Raw genomic sequence first — 25,479 nt, forward strand, 5'->3', positions numbered from 1 at the left:
GCCTGCGCATGCGCGCCAGCGACCACGCCTAAATAGCCGCAGCCTCTGCGCGTCGCCCTCCACGGTTACCCCGGCTCTCCGCCCCTCCTTCTCGCGGCGCTCGAGGGACCATGGCCGATCCTCGCGTGAGACAGATCAAGATCAAGACCGGCGTGGTGAAGCGGTAAGGAGCCGGGAGCGGCGCCCTGCACCTCCTCTTCGTCACCTCATGGCGGCGGCCCGCGAGGCTGAGCGGAGCGCAGGCCCGAGGAGGCCCGAGGCGGGCTCCGAACTCCAGGCCGCACCCGGGGCTCCGCAGTTGGCTGGGACTGGCAGGGACCCAGCGGGGCGCGCTGACGCCCGAGCCCGCCAGCCTCGCACGGCGCTTCCCGTCCCTCTCCGCTCACTGGCCGCTCTGATTTGCGGGGAGAGTCGGCGGTGGCCCGGATTCTCGCCGCCCGCGGTGGGAAGGTGGTGGGCCGCGGCCTGCGAGGGCGGGAGGGCGGGCCGGGCCCTGATCCCGTGCCTCCTGTGTGCGCGCGCCGGCCTCTCCTTGCTGAACTTGGCCCGGGGAAGCGGGATCCCAGCTGTGCTCTCAAATGGGCTTGAAAGCAGGCTCTGAAGTTTAGGGGGATGCGGAGGATCTGGGCCTCGTCAAAAAAGACCGTAGTGGAGCCGTGTGACCTAACATGGCTGGCGTGACTGGCAGGCTTTGAGAACTGGGCCTGAACTTCCAGCACACTCAGCAAACTTATGTGGCCTCACTTTCTCCAGTCAGATTCCCCGAAGCTCGCCCCAAAGGCTGTGAGATGCTATTTAAATAACTTGTGAAACAGAAGTATCTGAGACAGGTCTTAATTTGGAATGTTTATTTTGCCAAGGACGTGCCCATGACACAGCCTCAGGAGGTCCTGATGACATGTGCCCAAGGCGGTTGGGGCACAGCTTGGTGTAATACGTTTTAGGGAGACCTCAGATATTAGTCAATGGGTAAGGTGTACCTTGGTTCCCTCCAGAAAGGCAGGACAACTAGAAGGATGGGGGGCATCCAGGTCATAGATAAGAGACAAATGGTTGCATTCTTTTGAGTCTTTGATCAGCTTTTCACTTAATACACAATTTACATGTGAGAGAGGGATAGAAGAATAGTCACTTATGCCTTAGTCGGCTAAATGAATCTGCGATTTTACATACACAGTAGGGCAGAGGAAGCAGTCAGTTACGCATTTGTCTCAGGTGGGTAGAGGGGTGGCTTTGAGTTCTGTTCTTTGTCCCATACCTGTGAAGATAAGCTATCAATTTACATTGCCAGGGTAAAATACAACATAACTGTTTTAGAGTGAAGGTCTTGAGGCCCACAAGGAATTTCCTTGGGGGCAAATTGTCAGGGAGGTATGTAGCTTTTTTTTTTTTTTTTTAAATCTTTGTAGCTATCTTATTCAGGAATAAAATGAGAGGCAGGTTTGCTTGATGCAATTCCCAGCTTGACTTTTCTTTTTGGCTTAGTGATTTTGGGGTCCTGAGATTTATTTTTCCTTTCACAAACTCATGGGTAGTGCAGACCTGTAATTTGCTAAAATTCCTGTAAACCAAGAAAGTACCTGAGACAGGTCTCAATCAGTTTAGAAGTTTATTTTGCCAAGGTTAAGGATATGCCTGTGACAGCCTCAGGAGGTCCTGATGACATGCGCCCGAGGTGGTCAGGCTACAGCTTGGTTTTATACATTTTAGGGAGACAGAAGACATCAATCAATACATGTACGATGTACATTGGTTTGATCTGGAAAGGCAGGACAACCCAAAGGGGGCTGGGGACAGTTCCAAGTTATAGGAGGTTTTCCAGTTGGCAGTTCGTTGAAAGAGTTTATCTTAAGACCTGGAATCAATACAAGGGAGTGTGTCTGGGTTAAAATAAAGGGGTTGTGGAGATCAAGGTTTTTATTAGGCAGATGAAGCCTCCAGGTAGCAGGCTTCAGAGAGAATAGATTGTAAATGTTTCTTATCAGACTTAAAAAGGTCCCAGACTCCTAGTTAATTTTCTAGTGGATCAGGAAAAAGACCTGGACAGGGAAGAGGGTTCTCTACAGAATATAGATTTTCCCCTTAAGAGACATCTTTGCAGGGCCAATTCAAAATATGTAAAGAAATATATTTTAGAGTAAAATGCTTTTATTTCTTTCAGATCCCGCTATCTGTCCTGTGATGCCATACTAGAGTAAGGCTGGAATTTGGTGTCTTATTGTTACAAAGAGCCTTAAGATCTGTTTTAATGTTAATGCTGCTCAATTGTTCCTGAGTTCCAAAGGGAGGAGTAATGAGACATGTCTGGGAAGAGGCCCCTCTTCCCATCATGGCCTGAATTACTTTAGAATGCCCTTAGTTGAGAGGAGGGGTCCATTCAGACGGTTTTGGAGCTTAGAATTTTGTTTTTAGTTTGCATTCCTGAGTGCTGGTAGACCCTTCAGTGTTCATTAGAACTTTATTGTTCAGACCCAAGAAGAGCAAACTTTTTGATGAAGTATTACAAGAGAAAAGATAAACAGGCTTCTGAAGAAGCAAGTTATTTTGTTGTAGCAATGTCTACTAAAGAAACCAACTGGCTTCTTCCTGTTCGCCCACCTTTCCTTTGTTTATTGATATTTCCACCAGAGGAAGGACCAGGCAAAAGGGAGAGTAAATTCACTTTTTAAGATAATGCTTCTGAGTTTTAGCACAGCATCCCACTGTGCTTCCCGGGAAGCTTTATTGCCAAGGCAATAAGGAGACCATGTGAGTAGGAGTTAAATGCACAGCCATTTGCGAAGTGAGACTGCTTGGGTTCAGATCTTGATTCTGCCCTTTATTCTATGTTGTGGAATATATTACATTGTGCTGTGCCTCTTTTACCTTATTTGTAAAATAGAGCAAGCACCCAACTCAAGCAGTTGTTGCAAGAACTGCCTGCTATGCTGTTTAATACAGTATGTGGCAAATAGCAAGTGGGTAGTAAATGTTAATAATACTGTTTGGATTCTCATTTTACATATGAGAAACTGAGGTTTAATGAAGTTAAAAAAAGAAAAAAAAACTTGTCTAAAGTCACACTACTAGTTAGTGGCAATGCAAGGAAAAGGACCAAGGTTTCAAATCTACAACTTTCTCCTTGAAGCTACAGTGCTCCCGTAAAGAGTATTTTTAAAATTTGTAATAGGAAGGGAATTGAGATGTATATTTGAAAATATAAATAATCCATCCTGTCCCTCAGCTCAGAGTTCTTTTTACCAGACTTTTACCAGACTGGTTCACTTTTACCAGACTTGCTTGGGTTATGTCATTTTAGTCAGTATATTTGGCAGAACTGTCAGGGTGTGTTGCAGAGTGCTGTAGAATGAAAGTCATGAGAAATGACTTCTAATGGTAGTTTCCCATTCTTTTACTTATATGACCTTGACATTTCTCATTCCAGTGATCTCTACTAGTTTATAAAATTACTTAGTTCAAGTAGTTATATGCTGACAATACATATTCTAGAGAAAATAGTCATTGAGATTATTATAAACTAAGTTTTTGACTTTTCAGAAGTTTTCAATGCTTATGTAAACTGCTTAGAAATAAATTTATCATTTTATGAAACTTGGTGATAGTTTACTATTATCTCAAATTGCTTATAAATTAATGGAAGTGTCTCCCATACATTTTAAAATGACTTTTCTGTTGACATTTTGGGGTATAGCTTCCCACTTATGTATTAAAATGCAATTAAAGAAAAACCCCTAAACTTTCTGTTTTAGCTGCTTGTTACTCACATTTTGCCTTGGTATATCACCATCTAACTCCATAAATATTGTCCCCTATTGTCTCTTGTTATTTTTCACCTGAAAATTATTTTGCTATGACTCTTTCCATCTTCTACCTTAGTATCCTATTTTTATTTTCTTATTATTTATTTTTATTTTACTTTAAGTTCTGGGATACATGTGCTGAACGTGCAGTTTTGTTATATAGGTACACATGTGCCATGGTGATATGCTGCACCTATCGACCCGTCATCTAGGTTTTAAACCCTGCAACCTATTTTTAAAAATCTATATTTTACCTCAGCAAAGTAAAAAATAGATGAGGCAGCAATGGTAACATATTACTAATTGTTGGGGCTGAATGATCATGGGGCTTCATTATATTTTTCTGTACATAAGTTGAACATTTTTCATGATAAAAAGGGTCTAAAGGGTATGCTTTTTTCCTCCTCTCTCCAAATTTAGTTTCAAAGATATCTTAATTCATGATTCAGACATGTTCTTGCTTTTGTGAAAGGGATTCTATTCTTTTCTTTTTTTTTTTTTAATCAATGGTTTAAAAACCTATCCTCGACACTATTTTAAATCTGTTCTTGACACTCTTTTTCTGGTTAGATGTTCATTTTCCATAGCCTCATTTATCTTCGGAAGTCACAACCTTTATTTGGAAGAAGAGGTTTAAAGTCATTATTCATGCCCCAAATCCTTCAATTTTCTCTCTAGAAATTGAGAGCAACTAGAAATTATATTCTAGGTATTTGTCCTAGAGTTCAGTTTGGGTAGGCTGTACTAGAAAGGGTGGATTAATTTAGTTTCTGATTAGACCTGCTGGAACACTTCAGGTGACTCAGAAGTTCCTGATAGTGGGTCTGAGGAAGAAATGTGGACAGGCAGGTTGAATGTTAGGGGAATATGGAAACAGGCAATAAGTAGATGATGGTATTTGGCGTGTAGGAGATCCAGCCATGCGTGGAAGACGGCCATTTCAGCATGTTGGCAAAATGGCAGAGTTGACCTAATGGGTAGCAGCCCACATTATAAAGTAGAAACAAGTTTCAGGGCCAGTATTTTTAGGCCCTGGGAAAATAGGCCGGAGGTTTACGGTGAGTGTCTTGTTCCTAGAGAAACTTTGTTACCTTGTACAGTAAATGGCAAAGCATCTGATTTCTGGGAAGTGAGTTTCAAGAGAGAGAGGTTAGATTACTAGGAATAAAGAAAGAGTCTAGATACTAGGAATGGCTTAGAAGGTGAGAGTTGGACAGAATGAGGCTGAATTGGTGCTAAGCCTCTGACTCTGAGGGCTCCTTAAATATCTTCCAGCAACAAGATTTTAATAGTATTGTTGTTATTTTTAGTTGACACATACATATTTACAGGGTACCCTGTGATATTTTGTTACATGTATCCTTTTTTTTTTTCCCTGAGGACTAATTCTTGCTGTGAAACTAGAGAAATGTATGTAACAGAGGCTAGATGGGTTATTATATTATTTTTATTTTTTATTTTTTCAGAGTCAGAGTCTCGCTGTGTCACCCAGGCTGGAGCGGACTGGTGTGATCTCGGCTCGCTGCAGCTTCTGCCTCCTGGGTTCATCCCTGCCTCAGCCTCCTGAGTAGCTGGGATTACAGGTGTCCGCCACCATGGCTGGCTAATTTTTGTATTTTTTAGTAGAGACAGGGTTTCGCCTGGCTGATCTTGAACTCCTGACCTCAGGTGATCCACCTGCCGTGGCCTCCCAAAGTGCTGGAATTATAGGCGTGAGCCACTATGCCTGGCCCTAGGTGGGTTATTATACTAAGTTTCTTTGAGCAGCAGCCTTTGTTCACATGTGACTCACTGGTAGTGGGTATTAGTTGGCAGGTTTGGGTGTAGCTGGCTCTTTGTTTTTTTTTTTTTTTAAGATTTGGATCTATGTTTCCAGCAGATTGCTAGACCTATTGATATCTGTGACAGGGTCACGACTAATCTGGCAGCTCTAGCAGAGTTACCAAATAATACTCAGTTTTTTCCCCCAGCACAGAACTGTTGAACACTCTGTTTTTTTTGGAGCGGGGGAGGATATCTAGGTGGCATCAATTATCCCAGTTTGCCTGAGACTGAGGGGTTTCCCAGGATGTGGAACACTTCATTGCTAAAACTGGGAAAGTCCCAGGCAAACTGGAATGATTGGTCACCTCTTCTGTAACTAGCTAACATAGCTCTGTTTTATGTGTTCTGTGATTTATTTGGAGGCTATTTACAGATAGTACAACTGTGAGTTGTATGTTGTACCTTAATTTAAAACTTAAGTGCATGGTGTAAATATGAATCCTTGACAGAGTAGCTTTTGTTCTATATTTAAATTATTAATGATTTAGAAAATAATTTTCACTAAAGTAGGAGAAAATGCAGAATTGATATTTTCTAAATGTGGTATTTCAGCTAAGTGACTTATATGCACCAAAAAAGTTTCCAAGTGGGATTTGTGTTCATAAAAAAGTTTGTTTTTTATTAGACTTGTGATAAATTCAAGAAATTCTTCTGCAAGTAAAAAACACTCACAATCATTTAACATAAAAGGTTATTTAACTTTAAAGCTAGCTTTCAATAAAGCCTGTTAAACTAGTTCACTGGTGAGTGAATGAATTGATTAAAAATACTTTCTTAAATATATCTTTTTATAACCATTTTGGATTGGTAATGGCTTAAAATCCAATGTGAACAAAGAATGTTAGGACATTGGAAATAGCACTGACATTGGCCCATAGTTTTCCTCTGATTAAATGAAAGTGACACCAGTAGATTAGAATGAGACTAGGACAATTCACACTGCAATTTTGTTAGTTTAACTTTAACAATCTTTTAACACTCTTGTTTAAATGTAGCTGACATACCATAATTACAAATCTACAAGCCTTGATTATAGAATTTTACATCATGAACCTGTGGGGAAATTGTATTGATTTTTTTTTTTTAATAAAGCAAGCATTGTTCCCAAACTGTGGCATCTTCCGAAGTTTGTTTATATCTACATCCTATATACAACTGTGTATGGTGTATATGCTATGTATAGCAGGCATGAAGACAACATAAAAGGTATGTAAAATCTCCACTATTAGTTCAATATATATTATACTGATATAAAAAGTGAAGAATGCAAATGACACATATACTTAAGTAGACGTAAAGTTTCCCCCCATTAGCTTTAGCTGTTTATATACTTATATTTAAAACAATGATGCATAGAAGTATGGTGGACTGTATCTGGGATAGGTTAAGAAAATAGTCCTGTAAATTATTCCTGTAAGATTTGCTAGCTTTGTTTTCTTTTATCCTCTTTTGCACTGTACCCCATTGCTAAGTTCAGCCAGATGGCTACCTTCCTACTTTGAAATTTAGCTAGTTCCTTTAGGAATTTGTGTAATGTATTCAGTTCTCCAAAGTGGTGGTCAGAGGCCATGTCAAAATGGATTGCAGGTGGTCAGCTCTTCACCACATTCTGTTAACTACTTGGCAAGTAGTTACTCTTAGGAGCAATATAGCAGGCAACCAGATGTCTCTTCAAGCTGGAGAGGGAGAAGGCTAAGGCCACTCATCATCACAGTTTTCCCAACACAAGGTATTTTATTCTCCAGGTTGAATGTGGAGATGAAAGATCTTTGGCCCTGTATGTGTATGGGTGTTTTGTTTTTTCATTGCATTTTTTTGTTTGGTTGGAAATTTTGAAAATCTGTAGTAAGCAAGGTTGGAAAATTTTATTAATAATGGCAGTCTAAAACTCTTAAGACAGTAAATGCTTAGATGTGTGATGTCTATTCCAGTATTCTACATCCAGTAATACCTTTATAAAAGAATATAATAATGTTCTATTGTGATGTTGTTGTGTCCAAATAGAACTGATTTTTTTCTTAATAACTTGTCATAGGTCTAACTAAAGATCACTCATTTAGCAGCCTCACTCAGGACCTACATCTTACTGTCTTTGAATCACCTGGTATGGTGTTGGCACATTATACTCAGTAAAAGTCTTTGCAATGAACAGATGAAGGAATGAAATCTTCTTTTATAAGGATTTTGAACCTGATCGGATAAGCAGTAGAGAGCCACTGAATCAATTACTATATTACAGTATAATAGTTACTATATTCTTGCAATATAGTAATTGCAGAATAGTTACTTATTCTTGCAGTGAGAGTTAAATAGATGGGCTCCCAGGCTCCACTTACTGCACGTTATTACATATGTGACCCTGGGAAAGTTACTTAGCCTTTAAAAGCCCCAGTTTTCTTAGCCGGAACATGGGGTTAATGAAAGTACCTGTTTTTTTTGTATTGTTAGGATAATTAAATAAGGTAATCACGTAAAGCACTTAGCCCAAATGCCTGATATGTAGTAAATGTTCAATAAATGCTAACTGCTCTCATTATTATCATTAACACCTATCTTCGTTCATTTGTGCTGCTATAAAAAAATACCTGAGACTGGGTAATTTATAAATAAGAGAAATTTATTGCTTATAGTTCCAGAGGCTGGGAAGTCCAAGATGAAGAGGCCAGCAAGTATCTGGTGAGGGCCTGGTCTCTTGCTTCCAGGATGGTGTGCTGAACACTGTGTCTTCACATGGCATAAGAGCATTAAAGGGCCCAGAGCTGTGTGAAGCCTCTTTTATAAGGGCCTTAATCCCATTCACAAGGGAGGAGACCTCATTACCTAATCACCTAAAGGCCCCATCTCTTAATACTGTAGCATTGGAAATAAAGTTTCAGTGTGAATTTTGGAGGGATACGAACATTCAAACCATAGCAGCAGCGTCTTTATTACTTTTCTGTAGATTATCAACAGTGTGGATGAGGACTTAAGGATGAATGGTTACTGATCCCCAGGAGAGACCCTGGAACTTGGCTTTGATTTAAATTGTGATAAAAGCTTGTGTTTTAGTTGCTTGTTCTGTTCACTGATTGTCTGTGGAGGGAGAAAGGAAGAGTATGAACCTTGTGTTCTTGAGTAATTTCTAAGACTTTGTAATGATCATCTTTTTGTGACCATTGCTGAAGCAGTGATTCCCTACCCCCAAGCCCCAGCAAAAAATGTGGCAAGGCCAGTTTTGCTTTTTTATTGGACTATCATTAAGTTTATTGTGGGGAAGAGTAGACAAGTGAGTTTTGGAGAACCCTAATTTCAAAATCTATAAATGATTCACACAATGATTACAAGACATTCTTACAATTCTAGTGCTAGATTATAGTTATATCCAAATCCTTCTTAATGGTTTTTAACTGAGTTCTCTGTTGTTGTTGAGATCCTTTCACTTCCACAAGTAAGTTACGGAGTTCTGTGTGTGTGTGTGCATGTGTGTATTCTAACTCGGTTTGTCTATAAAGTATGTTGGAGCAAGTAGGCATCAGCTTTTTCATTAAATGTTCCTCAGCTTCTGAATAATACTAATGTCATGATTTTAATAAATCATTTGTTGCCTGAAATACATTTGTACTCTATGAAATTTTTGAAGACCTCCAAGTCTACTGAAGTGTATTTGAACTTACATTACTAGTATAGTATTATAATTTTGATTTCCAAATCTAGAATGTTAAGTTCTGAAGACACTGCACTATATCAAAGTATACAAAGATTTTCTTAAGGCCAAACAGTTCTTCACGTCTTTTCAGGACCAAAGGGATGGTGCCTGATATATCATTGCTTTTCACAGAATTGTTTTTCAACAAATAGACACTTAATAGATATTTGTCAATTGAGTTAAGGACTGGAGGAAACCAGAAAAGGGTTTATGAGGGGGAACACATCAAGAGACTGGAAATAAAAGTTTGCTTTATAAATAAAAGTGAGAGACTTAGAAATGGAGAAAAAAGAGAAACAACCGCTGTTAAGTAATAACCACCCTCAAATAAACATTTTTCAGGATAGTATTTTTATTTTATTAGAGATATAAAAGATATGAAAATATATCAAGGATTTGTTTAAAAGCAACAATTTTACATTTTTTAAACTAGGAAGAGACTAGTCTATTGTGGAAAATTTAAAAATTATTACAGTTCTGTCAAAAAGTTTTTGTAGTTTACCTAGAATTAACTAGAATAGATTCTTAAATTCTAGTTTAATAGAGGGGTCTGTGTTTGTGTGTTTAACTGCCTGCTAAGTTACATAGACTAATCCACTCCAGGTTATTATTATTATTTTGCAACTTAAGAAAAATAGTAGGGACATAGGTATGTCGAAATCTCGTGGGGAGTAGGTGGTATTTCAGGGAAACAAAAGAGCAAAGGTTTGGTCCCAGTCCTTAAGGAATTTGTACATTGTTAAGTTATGCAGTATACATGTATATGAGGATTTATTCCTAGAACTTCAAGTATGAATGTACGAATGTATGTTTTTATTCTCATTTTAATGGATATGTAGTTTAGTTTTCTTTTTTTTTTTTTTTTTTTTGGCCCTAGTTTTTCACTTGTACAAATGGTGCTACAATGTACATTGTTATATATGGCCCCTAGAACACATATGTAATGGTTAGCGTAAGGCAGAACTTGTCAAAGAGTAGACCCAGAATGGATTTCAGGTGTGTGGAAGTATATCTCTTCTCAGCTATAAGGATGGCCAGGTGTGGCCAAGAGCAGCCATGAGATACATGGGGGAAGAGTCATTCAGACAGAAGAAACAGCAAATTCAAAGACTTGAAAAAGGGAGTAAGATTGGCGTGTTTGAGGAGCAGCAACCAAGTGAAAGAGAGGAAAAGGGGTAGGAGATTCAGAAAAGTAGGAGGGAGAGGGTACAGATCTTAGAAGGACTTCATGTAAGGACTTGGGCTTCAGGTGTCACCATCTCTATGAGAGTTTCCTGGCTATGTCCAATGTTAGTGCCCCCTTTTCTGTGTTCCCAGAGAACTTTGTAGTTTTCACTATGATAGTACTAAAAATACATTAAGCTATTTGTTCTATTTACTAGGCTGATAGCTTCCAAAGTATGGTCTAGGAACCCCTTGGGGTCCCTAACACCCATTCAGGGGTTCTGCAAAGTAGAAATTAGTTTTACAGTAACTAAGACATTTGCCTTTTTCACTTTCACTTGCTCACAATTGTACAGTGGAGTTTTTCAGGGGCTATGTGATGTTTGATACTGCAACCGATTGAATGTAGAAGCAGATACGAGAATCCAGCTGCTTCTCTTCCAGACATAAAGATTTGCAAAAATGTAAAATAGTGCCCTTTTTCTATTTTTTGTTTTGTTTTGGAAAGTAAGATTATTTTTCGCAAAATAGGTTATTTTTGCTAACATTGTACATTGATTTTGTTATTTTTAAGTAAATTAACAAATATATTTAAAATTTTTCTAACTAAATATTTAAAAATTTTATTTTAATTTCTAATACAGTAAATATTAATAGAGATAATTCACATAAACAAAGATCCTTGGGTAGAGTCCAGATTCAGATCACATCAAGCAAGATGTTTTCTTGTTTGGAATGGAGAATTTATATTGGGATGGCTAGCAATGACTTTTGGGTTATGTGGAAAAAGGAGACAGAGTTTTGAGTTGTTTTTGGTTAATTCTAACAGAAGATAAGAAAGCACTGTAATACTCTATATTATTGGTGAATAAAGTGTTTCACATACATATTTTACCATTGGTTGAGATTTAATCCTTCAAGTGCTAAAAGTATTTTTAAAGATACCTTTAGGAAAACATTTCCCCAAATATATACTTGCTTCATCGAATCACACTGAAATTTTCTATAAATTAGTTTTTTTCTGAATATTGCTATAAACTTTTTAAAGAGGTGAACGAGTTAAAAATAAAGATGGGAGACTTAAGTGTGCTGTAAGGAATGAATCCAAATTAGTTACCCCAATAGTATTTTCTTTCTTTGGTTACTGGTTGTATAGAATTGAATTAATCTTAATCCTTGATTTATGCCACATACTCATTATTGGTCCATGCACAGCCCTCATTTGTTTGCTGTATGCCTGTATTTATTACTTTCAAATAGTGTATTAATAACATGAGTCCATCACCTAGCACAAGAAGTGAAACAGTGGTAATAACATCTAATTTTGTGCTATTACCCCCACCTGATGTAACTACTATTTTTAATCTTGTGTTTATTATTACCTTTTAAAATATAATTTTATTTGTGTATTGCTAAAACGTGTCATTTACTTTTGGTTATTTTTTACTTTATAAGAAGGGCATTTTCTGGGACTTACCATTTTTCACCTATGTTGATAGGATTCAGCCCTAAATTTTTACTCTTAGGTGCAGTACATTTTTTTGATGGTTGTGTAATACTCCATTGTTTGATAATACCGCAATTTATCCATTCCTCTTATTGATGAGCATTTGGATTGTTTCACTTATTAACTGTGTTTCTATGTACATTCTTGTTCATGTCTCTGTTAATTATGTCTGAGGGTTTTTCTTGGGTATATACCCAGGAATGAAATCGTTTGGTCATAAGTATGTGAATATTCATCTTGTAAGATGCGTATCTTAGTTCAAGCTGCCCTAACAACATACCATAGACTGGGTGGCTTATAAATGATAGAATTTATTTCTCAAGTTCTGGAGGCTGGAAGTCTGAGATTTAGGGTGCTAGCATGGTCACATTCTGGTGAGGGCTCTCTTTGGGTTGAGGACTGCTGTCTTCTCATTGTATCCTCGAGTGGTGGGAAGAGATCTGGAGAGCTCTCTGAGGTCTCTTTTACAAAGGCACTAATCTCATTCATGAGGGCTCCACCCTCTTGATTTCATTACCTTCCAAAGACCCCATCTCCTAATAGCGTTACATTGAACGTTAAGATATATGAATTGGGGCATTGGGGTTGGGAGGAAGGGATGGGCACACAAACATTTAGTCGCTTGCAATGCCAGACTTCCAAAGGGATTGTACCCTTTTATGTTCCCAACTGCATTATGTGGGAATTCCTTTCATTGACCCACATCCTCTCCAATGCTTGATAGACTTCTTAATTTTACTCCATTATACTGTCTTTGTTTAGTTTTCATTTTGGAAAAAAATTGTTTTGCTTGTCTTTTTATTTATTTATTTGTTTGTTTTATTTATTTATTTTTTTTTGAGACGGAGTCTTGCTCTGTCGCCCAGGCAGGAGTGCAGTGGCGCAATCTCGACTCACTGCAAGCTCCGCCTCCCGGGTTCACGCCATTCTCCTGCCTCAGCCTCCCGCGTAGCTGGGACTACAGGCGCCCGCCATCACGCCCGGCTAATTTTTTTGTATTTTTAGTAGAGACGGGGTTTCACCGTGTTATCCAGGATGGTCTCGATCTCCTGACCTCATGATCCGCCTGCCTCGGCCTCCCAAAGTGCTGGGATTACAGGCGTGAGCCACCGCGCCCGGCCGCTTGTCTTTTTAAACAAGCGTCTCCAAGATAAATAGCAAAAGAAAAAAAAAGGGTGTGAGGCTCCAGACCCACACTCACTCACTTAATCATCTTCTTCTGCCTTGTATAGAATGATGTACGTATATACCTTAGACAACCCAGAGTTTTTCCCTGGTGGAGAGGGGAGACTTTCAGCCCTACCTGTTTCCAGGACTGTGCACTTAGTTAAGGGTGTGTGGAGAGTGAGGGGAGGCCTATAGATAGTGGTTTGTATACTGGGTCCTGAAAACCCTCTTGGTGCTCTGTTTTTCAGGAGCTGAAGCCAAAGAATGCCAATAATAATACTTTTTGAGTGGTTCTTTTCATTATTGTTAATTAGACTTATGGTACCTTGAATTCTTAAGTTTGGCATAGCATTTCTAAAGAAAGATTGAATTATTTGTTGATAATGTTTTTAACCCAATACCGTGTGGTTTATAATTGCCAATGCCATAGATTTAAAAACCTGGCAGATTATACCCCTCATCTTCTCTGCTTGTCCTCAGCACTACTACCACAATTAAAAAGTACTACTTTCTTAAAAAAGAAAATAAGTAGACCTTAAAATTGATATTTTCATTTTCTACGTATTAATCTTTTAAAACTATGCTAGCATTTTTAGTATTACATTAAGTAGAATTAGTCTTGGGAGACAACTTTGTCTTTTGTTTATAAATAGAATAATTCTAATACATTTCTTTTATATGGGCAATATGGTATATAGTATTTGGTGATGACTGTCTTCATTGCAAACATCTAGTGAACACTCTGGCTACTTCCACAGTAATTTTTCTTTTCATGATAACTACCTGTATTTTCATTCCAGTATCTACTGTCCTTCCCCACATGCACATAGCCTGTGTTCTTTGAAGGAGAGTGCCTCACCTACAGCAGCTTTGGTGGGGGCCTATTAGACTTATTAAAGGCATTCCGTTTTCCTGGCCACAGAAACTGATTCTGTGTGGTCATGTGATTTAGACTAATCTAAACAGGGTAAATTTCAGAACTCTTGCTTAGAATTCTGAGACAGAAGTATTAAACTTTCCCATGTAACTCTGATTGTGGCTGCAGTCTTCTTTTAGCACTAGAGCATCTGGCCTTGGGAGGTAGCTTGTATTATAAATAGCAGAGTGAAGAGACAAAAACAAAGTCCTTGATGGAAACATCTGTTGGACGGCTGGATCAGCCAGCCTTCAAGCAGGTCCTCCCTGCATTTTAGTTACACTAGCCAAAAAAAAAAAAAAAAAAGTTATTAAATTCCCTGAATTGAAAACGTGTTACTTGCATTAGAGTATTTTTTTTTTTTAAGTATTTATTGATCATTCTTGGGTGTTTCTCGGAGAGGGGGATGTGGCAGGGTCATAGGATAATAGTGGAGAGAAGGTCAGCAGATAAACACGTGAACAAAGTTCTCTGGTTTTCCTAGGCAGAGGTCCCTGTGGCCTTCCGCAGTGTTTGTGTCCCTGGGTACTTGAGATTAGGGAGTGGTGATGACTCTTAAGGAGCATGCTGCCTTCAAGCATCTGTTTAACAAAGCATATCTTGCACCGCCCTTAATCCATTTAACCCTGAGTTGACACAGCACATGTTTCAGAGAGCACGGGGTTGGGGGTAAGGTTATAGATTAACAGCATCCCAAGGCAGAAGAATTTTTCTTAGTACAGAACAAAATGGAGTCTCCTATGTCTACTTCTTTCTACACAGACACGGTAACAATCTGATCTCTCTTTCTTTTCCCCACATTTCCCCCTTTTCTTTTCGACAAAACCACCATCATCATCATGGCCGTTCTCGATGGTCGCTGTCTCTTCGGAGCTGTTGGGTACACCTGCAGAAAGGCTGTCACTTCACACTTGGAGGATTGCACAGTGGCCGGGCAGAGGCGCTCCTCACTTCCCAGATGGGGCGGCCGGGCAGAGGCACTCCTCACTTCCCAGACGGGGTGGCGGCCGGGCAGAGGCGCTCCTCACTTCCCAGACGGGGCGGCCAGGCAGAGGCGCTCCTCACTTCCCAGACGGGGCGGCCGGGCAGAAGCGCTCCTCCCTTCCCAGACGGGGCAGCCAGGCAGAGGGGCTCCTCACATCCCAGACGATGGGTGGCCAGGCAGAGACGCTTCTTACTTCCTAGACGGGGTGGCAGCCCGGCAGAGGCTGTAATCTTAGCACTTTGGGAGGCCAAGGCAGGCGGCTGGGAGGTGGAGGTTGTAGCGAGCTGAGATCATGCCACTGCACTCCAGCCTGGGCAACATTGAGCATTGAGTGAGCGAGACTCCGTCTGCAATCCCAGCACCTCGGGAGCCCGAGGCGGGCGGATCACTAGAGGTCAGGAGCTGGAGACCAGCCCGGCCAACACGGCGAAACCCCGTTTCCACCAAAAATACAAAAACCAGTCAGGCGTGGTGGCGCGTGCCTGCAATCCTAGGCACTCGGCAGGCCGAGGCAGGAGAATCATGGGAGCCCGAGGCCGGGAGGTTGCAGCGAGCCGAGATCACGGCAGTACAGTCCAGCCTTGGCAACAGAGGGAGACTGTCGAAAGAAAGAAAGGAGAGGAAAGGAAAGGAAAAAGGAGGAAGGAAGGGAGGGCCGTAGAGTATTAATTGAAATAATTACTCAAATTCCTAATTTATGTATACCTATGTATAACATAAAGAGTGATTTTTTTCCTTACTAAACTGGCTAGGGATTTACTTCCTTCCCTCCTATGTCTTCTAAATTCTGCTGTTGCTTTAGGTTCAGCTTTAGCCTTTCAGTTTCCCTCCATTTCAGTGTCCTATTGAGGACTGATCCTCTGTGTTAGAAGTAGGAAAGAGAATCAAATGCTGTCTTTTCTTCAACTCTCCCCTCTTCTCTCAACTCTTGTCCAGTTCAGTGCTGTTCTCTGATTAAGGAGGATAAAAGGGAGAAGAAGAAAAAGGGCAGATAAACCTATTTTGCCTTGGAATCCCAGTCATTTATTCTCAAACTCTGACATTGCTTCTGTTCTAGTTTCTCATCTTAGCTCTTAGGAGGTAGAATAGTCACCACTTCAATGGCAAGGACTGTAATGAATTAGCAGGCCTTCTTGGCATCTAAGTTGGAATTCTGAATTTTTACTAATTATGCATACTTATAAGTATATTGTATAAGTATACATACTTATACAAAGTATACATAGTATTCTGTGAATCATGTTTCATGCCCATTGAAATACATTAAATAGGCTTTTGTGGGATGCTTCTGAAGTTTAACACCAAGTGTAACATTTTTCCTATGGAAAATGCCTACTGAGATGCCTAAACACCTCACATTAATAGGCATCTTTGCAGCATAACTGAGTCTTTAATTGGAAAATGCTTGGATTATATTGTGTAATAACCTGGTTTTATGCTTACTTTAAATTTTTTATCTCTTGCTTTGATGCGTAAACCAAAAATAAAATTCAAAGGCCCCCCATAACCATCTGAATGGACTCCCTCCTCAGCCAGGGCACTGTAAAATTTAACCTGAAACATTGGTTCAGACCATTATGGGAAGTAGGAGTCGCACATACCTCATTATACTCCTCCAGCATTAACATCAACAGAGACCTTAAATCTGATAAGAAACAATTACAATCTATTTTCTCTGAAGTCTGCTACCTGGAGGCTTCATCTGCATGATAAAACCTTGATCTCCACAACTCCTTATCTTAACCCAGATGTTCCTTTCTACGGATAATAACTCAACCAATTACCAATCAGAATATGTTTAAATCTACCTATGACCTGGAAGCGTCCCCACTCTTTGATTTGTCCTGCCCTTCCAGATCAAACCAATGCAAATCTTACATGTATTGACTGATATATTATTGTTACAGTAGGTAGCTATAGCCAGGCATGAGGTGGGCAGGAAAGGGTTTCCCACCTACCCACCCACCAGGAGTGTCAGGTGACCATCAGGTGATGGTTTGGCAGTTATCCCACTGCCTCTCTAAAAATGATAATTGGCAGTTGGCGCCAGGGAGAAGCAGTTTCCTGATGGTCCCCGGTTGTCACACTAAAGTGATAATTGATCACAGACAGCAGGGAGCAGCAATTTCCCAAACAGATAATACTTAAAATTGGCAGTCAGTCTCCAATAAAATGTTAGGAATTGAGCGAGTGAACTCGGGCATGTGCATTAAGAGAAAATGGCAGAGAATGACCTTCTGGGGGCATTCCACTGGAAAAAGGAAGAATGCCTCAGGCAGGCATACATACAACTTCCTAAACACACTGTGCATGCTCACCTCCCAAGTGTAAGGAGAGCACTACACATGAAGGCAGCCCACACTAAGTGAAGAGTCATGGGGAAAGGGACACAAGACCCTGGAAGTATGCCTGTAGCAGGACGAGCCGTGGACAAAACCTCTCAGACACCGTGTTGTAGAAGGAAGGGCTTTATTCAGCTGGGAGCATCGGCAAGCTACTGTCCTAAAATCCGAGCTCTCCGAGTGAGCAATTCCTGTCCCTTTTAAGGGCTCACAACACTAAAGATTTCACATGAAAGGGTCATGATTGATTAAGCAGTCTAGGGGATATGTGACAGGGGTCAGAGTGAAACAGAACAGAACAGGGAGTTTCAAAATGTTCTTCTATACAATGCCTGGAATCTATGGATAACATCGGGTTCTAAGTCGTGAGTTGATTTTTAACTACTAGGTTTAGGCCAGGCAGGCCCAGGCCTGGTTTTGGGCCTGGCGCCAGGCCGCCTGTCTTTGATTTCACTTTCTTGTTTTTTTCTTAAAACAGGTACTGAGTATAAAACAATATGAGAGGGTCCCTCTCTTCCCTCATGCCAACATATAAAACCCCAAATCAAAAGGTCAAACGCCACACTTGTACTTTAGGTTACCCTCTCAGGTCTCTTCCAAGTGTACTTTCCTTTCCTGTTCTAAAGCTTTTTAATAAACTTCTGCTCCTGATCTGAAACTTGCCTCATTCTCTTTTTCTACCTTATACCCCTCAGTCGAATTCTTTCTTCTGAGGAGGCAAGAATTGAGATTGCTGCAGACTCGTACAGATTTGCCACCCCTAACATATTTGGTGCCATGAGACTCAGATACCTTCTACCCTTGACCTTGTATCTCTCTAAAATATATAAAAGCAAACTGTACTCCAGCCACCTTGGGCACATGTCATCAGGACCTCCTGAGGCTGTGTCACGGGTACATCCTTAACCTAGGCAAAATAAACTTTCCAAATTGACTGAGACTGGTCTCAGATATTTTGAATTCATGTTTGGTAACCACGGGAGGGATTCTGAGTGGAGGTGGCTCTGACCTTTGACAAATCTATTGGTGCTTGGTACCAGCTTGGGCTATCTTTATGGCTCAAACCAATAGGACAATTGGCTGAGGCCTAGGAACCCCTGCCTCCAGAGAATCCCTGATGTCCCAAAATTTGGTTGAGATCTAAAGTTGTTTTTTGTTGTTGTTGTTGCTGTACAACTCCTTTTCTGGAATTTTACTTGCTTCCAACAAGGAAGGCAAGTTTTCCTGCTTCCATGATGGTGGAAGGCAGGTAACTAACTCCTTTCTGAAGTTTCAGCTCACTTCCAACAGGAAAGGCGAGCTTGAGTTTTTTTCCTGCCTCTAGGATGCTAGAGAGCAGTCTTTAGCTGGGGTCCCGTTCCTAGGCAAGTAGCTGAATTGGGGTTTTTTTCTGGGCTAAAGTTAAGATGAACAACCAGCTGGCCTTAATTTCTGCTTACCATTAGAGCACTCTGTAATCATATTGTTGGATTTTTTTTTGTTGTTGTTGTTCTGGTCTTTGTCCCATCAGATTTGACCAACTCTACCTGACATGGTCAGATCTGAATGAGAATTCCAAATTATGGGGAACAAAGCCTCTGAATTGGCTAAAATTCCTTACACTTGCAAAAAGAAAACCAGAATAAAACCAAGCACTTGGTTTCTGTATTTGTTTCCTGTCTTTAAAAAAAAAATTGTTCTTTCATTACTTTTCTTACACTCTATTGCTCCTTACCCCTTTTGCCATCTTTGGTACCAAGAAAAGGTCTAGAGAAGGCTTTTAATGACTCGAACTCTTAAAGAACTCACAACAAAGGTGCATTCACCTGTTTTTGGGGTGTTCTGTTTGTGGAGTTTCAAGGGTCATGGGCAGATTCTTCTTAGGTCTAACGCTCTGCTTTCCCATATTGCATTACCTGATCTCTTTGGCTTTTGGGGGTTCCAGAGACTACCCTGTACAGTGAAAGGATTTGACCTTGGTGTGTGTAATGGTGGATGAGAACTACAAAGTTAAGGGTGGCTGAGGACAATTTATAGGAAGCAGTCCTAGCTGTTTTTTTTTTTTCCTCTTAGGAAGTTGTTCTTTAGGATGCTAATTCTAGCGGGCAAGATTCTTTAGAAGATTCTAAAGTCTTCATTGCCTTTCCTCCCAAAATTAATCTCCATTGGCTTGTCTGCACATTCACCTGAGAAACTGAAAAGTCATTTTCATAGATAAATGAGAGATTGTGTTTCCTCAGCTCTGAAGATAAAGGTCATTGTGCTCCTCCCAACCAGAAGGTGCCTCTGAGTGACCGGGAGCCCAATGGGAGTGTCTGGGGGGTTTACCCCTTGTGACTTGTGCAGCAGCCCTACAGGGAACTCCCAACACAATTAGTTTAAAAAGGCTTGTCTAGGAAATGCATATAGGAGCTGGTCACTCTGCACTTTGAGCCCTCTGGAAGGTGCTAGACCTCTGGAGAGAAAAATTGAGACGTAGGAAGGTGGAAATGACTCCATGGTGACACACTGTTGAGTCCTCCCCACAATCAGCACACTTGGAGCCACTACACGAAATCCTAGGCCACGGTCTGGTTCCTCCTTTTAAAAAAATGTGACAAACAAATCATCAAATAATGAGGAAAAACAAGGAGAACGACCCCCCTTGGGCAACCCATTTGTGTTTTTTGTTGTTGTTGTTGTTTGAGATAGAGTTTCGCTCTTGTTGCCCCAGCTGGAATGCAAATGGTGCCATCACTGCTCACCGCAACCTCCGCCTCCCGGGTTCGAGCTGTCCTCCCGCCTCAGCCTCCCGAGTAGCTGGGATTACAGGCATGCGCCACCACTTCTAGCTAATTTTGTATTCTTAGTAGAGACAGGGTTTTTCCATGTTGGTTAGGCTAGTCTCAAATTCCGAACTTCAGGTGATCTGCCCTCCTTGGCCTCCCAAAGTGCTGGGATTACAGGTGTGAGCCCCCGCACCTGGCCCCTATTTGGTTTTATGGTGCCTCTAGTTGCAAATGGTTATATAAATGGAAGAGCATGCCAGGTTTTCTAATACTCCAGCTAGTTACATATTAGGTCTGTTCTTGTGCACATTTTATTTATTTATTATTTAAAATTTTTATTTATTTTTTGAGATGGAGTCTCGCTCTGTGCCCAGGCTGGAGTGCAGTGTCACGATCTTGGCTCACTGCAACCTCCGCCTCCCAGGTTCAAGCAATTCTGCCTCAGCCCTCCTGAGTAGCTGGGATTACAGGCGTGCACCACCACACACGGCTAATTTTTATTTTTATTAGAGACAGGGTTTCACCATGTTGATCAGGCTGGTCTTCAGCTCCTGACCTCATGATCTGCTCGCCTTGGCCTCCCAAAGTGCCGGGATTACAGGTGTGAGCCACAGTGCCTGGCCTCTTGTGCACATTTTAAACTGATGGGCAAATTACATTGAGGAAAAGTCAGATCCCAAAGGTTAACCTGTAACTATAAAATTCCTAAGTTCTCTGTCTCTCTGCTTTCTTTTCTGCCTGCTTTAAAAGTCTGCTGCTACTTTTCTACTGAGATAAAATCCACTGTATGAATCCAACCATTTCTTTTTGTTATTGTTTTTGCAAACCAATGAGTTTGTATTACTATCTCATGGCTAGAGTTCTGAAGTAAAAGCTGTAGAACTTTGTTTTTATGAGTATGTGTGTGTTTATGTATAGCTACATGTATTTTGTTGTGTGTTTTTGGCCGCAAGGTACCAAATTTAGCTAAAAGAGTACTCATAAATTAAATAATAATCCCAAATACTTTTCAAGTTCACATGACTGAAGTAAAATATTTAATAATCTAACTTTTAAATTATTGGTAAAATAATATTAGAAATGTCTTAAGAATTGTCAGCATTTTTGTTTGCATTTATTGATGAAACAATTTCATTTTTATCTCTGCCAAATACTTTAAGGTTTAAAAAATAAACCCAGCCAAAACCAGAATGATCTTTGGTTGTGTAATTTTTAATAAGACATTAATATTGGTTTAATGAAAACAGCTATATCTTGAATTACTGGTAAAATAACCCTGTATATAATCTTAAGGTTCTTACTTAGGTAATCACCCAAAATTCACAGGATATAAAAATGGTTGACAGGGAAATAACTTTACATGATGACTGTCACAGTTTTCATAAATAATCTAGGTAAACTGTTAAGTAAATGTAGTAGAATAAATACTTGTAAATAAACTTGTCATAAATTAGAATCTAAAGTTATATTGAATATTTCATTAAATGTCTGGATATTTTTCAATTTAAAAAACGCATTGTAGGAAAACATTCTAAAAAATATGTTCTTATTAAAAGGTAAATAATTTGTCTAATTCAAAGCTTATTTAAAGGTTATGTATAAAACAAGGTAAAAGGGACCAGGAAGTAAGAGAGATATAAAGAAAGTTATAGAAATAAATAGGTATTTTTGGTAAGAAAGGTTAAAGAAAAGTAATTTTATGTGAGAAAGAGTCTTGTATGGTGAATTTTTATCCTAAAATAAAATGACTGGGTTCTTCAAGAAAGAGAAATATTCAGGACAAGCCATAGAGTCCAGACATGCTGTGAATTGTCTAAGTTTTAATAAGGTTAGTAAAAAAGGAATTTATACAAATATTATGTGACTGGCTGGGGGCAGTGGCTCACACCTGTAATCCCAGCATTTTGGGAGGTCAAGGTAGGTAGATCACTTGAAGTCAGGAGTTCGAGACCAGCGTGGCCAACATGGTGAAACCCTGTCTCTACTAAAAATGCAATTAGACGGGTGTGGTGGTGCATGCCTGTAATCCCAGCTACTCGTGAGACTGAAGCAGGAGAATCACTTGAACCCAGGAGGCAGAGGTTGCAGTAAACCAAGATGGCGCCACTGCACTCCAGCCTGGGCAACAGAGCGAGAATGAAAACAAACAAAAAATATTATGTGATTAATTGGCTATAATTAAAGGAAACTATAATAGTTTTTGTTAAAATTGAACTTTGATATTAAAAATACCCTAATACAGAACTAAATAATTGGTTAAAACAAGATGTCATTAAAAATAATTAGTTACTCAAAGCAAGATGTTTTTAATTTTTAAATTCTGTAATCTGTCTCATTTTGAAGTTATTCACGATATCTCAGAAGCTATACCCTGCTGCCTTACCTCCTTCTCTCTTTTATGAAGGCCTGGGATGGTAACTTTCTGCTTCAGCTTTTGTTGTAACATTTTTTAAATTAATGGTTTAAAGTAAGGGAGGGAATGTTTTTAAAAAAGCAGGTGAAAAATGTTGGATCTGCTTTTGTCTGCATGTCTCTTATATCTGTATATGTGTCAGGAGAAAGTGATACTTCACTATTAAACTGTGTGAAAGAGCTCTAATCAATTGACTTAAAGAAAAGTAAGGGCTTACCATTCTGATAGAAGCTAGCTCACATGCCTTTTAATTCACATGACTTTGGTAATCTTTGGTAAGGTTAATTTGGTAAATTTGATCTCAAAATTCTCTTCAGTAGTTTAAAATCTTAAGGTCATGTTTTGTTAAATTAAAACCTCATTTTTTTTTCTCCCCCACTGGGAATTTGGGTTCTTAGGAGTTAGGTAGCAGGAGTGTAGAACATGTTTTCGGTGAAGTTTATAAAACACAAGGATGTGGATTTTGCTAAAGAAAATGTAATTTTTTTTTAAGAGTTGCTTTAAAATAAAGAAAAAATTAGGCCGGGTGCGATGGCTCATACCTGTAATCCCCGCACTTTGAGAGGCTGAGGTGGACAGATTAACTTGAAGTCAGTAGTTTGAGACTAGCCTGGCCAGCATGGTGAAACTCCGTCTCTATTAAAAATAAGCCGGACATGGTGGCATGTGCCTGTAATCCCAGCTACTTTGGAGGCTGAGGCAGTAGGATCATTTGAACCTGGGAGGCGGAGGTTGCAGTGAGCGGAGATCAGATAAAACTAAATGGATAAAAAGAAGAAACTAAGCCAGAAAGGAAAATCGGAAGGAAGGAAGGAAAAAATTATACAGATAAACCTAAATGGATAAAAAGAAAAAACTAAACAAAAGTTACCTCTGAGACCTGTGGTTACAGAGAAGATAGTTAATGTGGGGGAAGGGTAAAACCAAGTAACTATTAAACCATATGGTATAATGTAAACAAATTGTTCCATTTCGTAGGCTGGTATCATCAGCTTTTTACTATAATGGATTGTAAAAATAACTACTTTAAGGACAAATTTCTTAATTTTAAATGCTGCAAAATGAAGGAGCTTGTTTGGGTTGATGCAGGACCCACAGCAATTAAACAATTGCTGATGAGTATATGTGATCCAGATGCACAGGAGGTTATTCTTGCAACCAGCCTATTGGACCAGATGATCTTGGTACCACCCAGATCAATAAACTGGCTCATCTGATCTTGTGGCACCCCCTACCCAGGAACTGACTGAGCGCAAGAAGACAGCTTTGACTCCCTATGATTTAATCTCTAACCAATCAGCGGCTTCCTCCCACCCACCAAATTATTCATAGAAACCCTGATCCCTGAATGCTCAGGGAGACTGATTTGAGTAATAATAAAACTCTGGTCTCCCACACAGCTGGCTCCATGTGAATTACTCTTTCTCTTGCAGTTCCCCTGTCTTGATGAATTGGCTCTGTCTAGGCAGTGGGCAGGGTGAACCCCTTGGGCAGTTACAGTGCTATGGGACAAAATTAAGATTTGGTGGCCATTGATGTTGCCTCTGGCCACATCTCCTCTGGGGAGAATGTAAATCAAAAATAAAATTGGAACCCTCCCCCACCCCCAACCATCTTAATGGACTCCCTTCTTGGCCAGGGCACTAAAATTTAACCTGAAAGACTGGTCAGGCTGGCCGGCGCGGTGGCTCATGCGTGTAATCCCAGCACTTTAGGAGGCCGAGGCAGGTAGATCGCCTGAGGTCAGGAGTTCGAGACCAGCCTGGCCAACATAGTGAAACTAAAAAATACAAAAAATTGTCTTTACTAAAAAATACAAAAAATTAGCTGGGCGTGGTGGTGGGCGCCTATAATCCCAGCTACCCAGGAAGCTGAGGCAGGAGAATCACTTGAACCTGGGAGGCGGAGGTTGCAGTGAGCTGAGATTGCGCCATTGTACTCCAGGGCAACAAGAGCGAAACTGTGTCTCAAAAAAAAAAAAAAAAGAAAAGAAAGACTGGTCAGGCCGTAATGGGAACTGGGAGTCAGACAGGCTTCATTATACCCCTCCAGCATTAACATCAACAGACCTTAAGTGTGATAACAATTACAGTCTATTTTCTCTGAAGCTTACTACCTGGAGGCTTCATCTGCATGACAAAACCTTGGTCTTCATAACCCTTATCTTAACCCAGACACTCCTTTCTACTGATAATAACTCTTTCAACCAATTGCTAATCAGAATATGTTTAAATCTACCGATGACCTGGAAGCACCTTGCCTTTGAGTTGTCCCACCCTTCCAGATCAAACCAATGTAAATTTTACATGTGTTGACTAATGTATTATGTCTCCCTAAAACGTACAAAAGCAAGCTGTACCCGGACCACCTGGCCTCAGGACCTCCTGAGTCTGTTTCAATGGTGTGTCTTTAATCTTGGCAAAATAAAATTTCTAAATTGACAGAGACTTGTCTCTGATATTTTGAGTTCACAAATGTGATATTGTTGGCCAAATGTGCCTCTTACTATTTTTTTCTTTTCAATAGCTTCTACTTATGTCTGTCACTGCTTCTTTTGCTACTACTAATTATTTTAGGTGAACTCAGACTAGTTTTACTTCTGGATAGTGATGTGAAAACTGAGATTATCAGAAGTCTGCTCTCTGATTCTTGCTTTACTTGGACTAGACCTTTTTTAGACACCATAGTATTATACATTAATCTCCACTAGTATAAACTTCGTGAGTCAGGAACACATCCCCAGAGCCCTGGCACAAAAAGAGATCTTGATAAATATTGTAAAATGAATGAATTTACTTTGTGACATTTCAAGTTTCTTGAGGACAGAAACAGTGTCTTACTCCTTATGTCCCTTTAAAATTTAATATATTTTAAAATATTTTAGAGTAATTTTTTGAATAGGATATATATCATATGTATATCATACATG

General features: G+C 39.9%; 1 protein-coding gene across 1 annotated transcript in view; it reads left to right on the top strand.

Moving 5' to 3' along the window:
• The window catches only part of TBCA (tubulin folding cofactor A), an 84,390-nt gene continuing 58,911 nt past the window's right edge, over nucleotides 1–25,479 (top strand). Inside the window, exon 1 of the mRNA XM_003812640.6 lies at nucleotides 1–163. Within this exon, the coding sequence (XP_003812688.1) occupies nucleotides 111–163 (53 nt within the window). The 5' untranslated portion in view covers nucleotides 1–110. The remainder of the gene's footprint in view (nucleotides 164–25,479) is intronic.

Source organism: Pan paniscus, chromosome 4, assembly GCF_029289425.2.
Source record: "Pan paniscus chromosome 4, NHGRI_mPanPan1-v2.0_pri, whole genome shotgun sequence".
Lineage (NCBI taxonomy): Eukaryota > Metazoa > Chordata > Mammalia > Primates > Hominidae > Pan > Pan paniscus.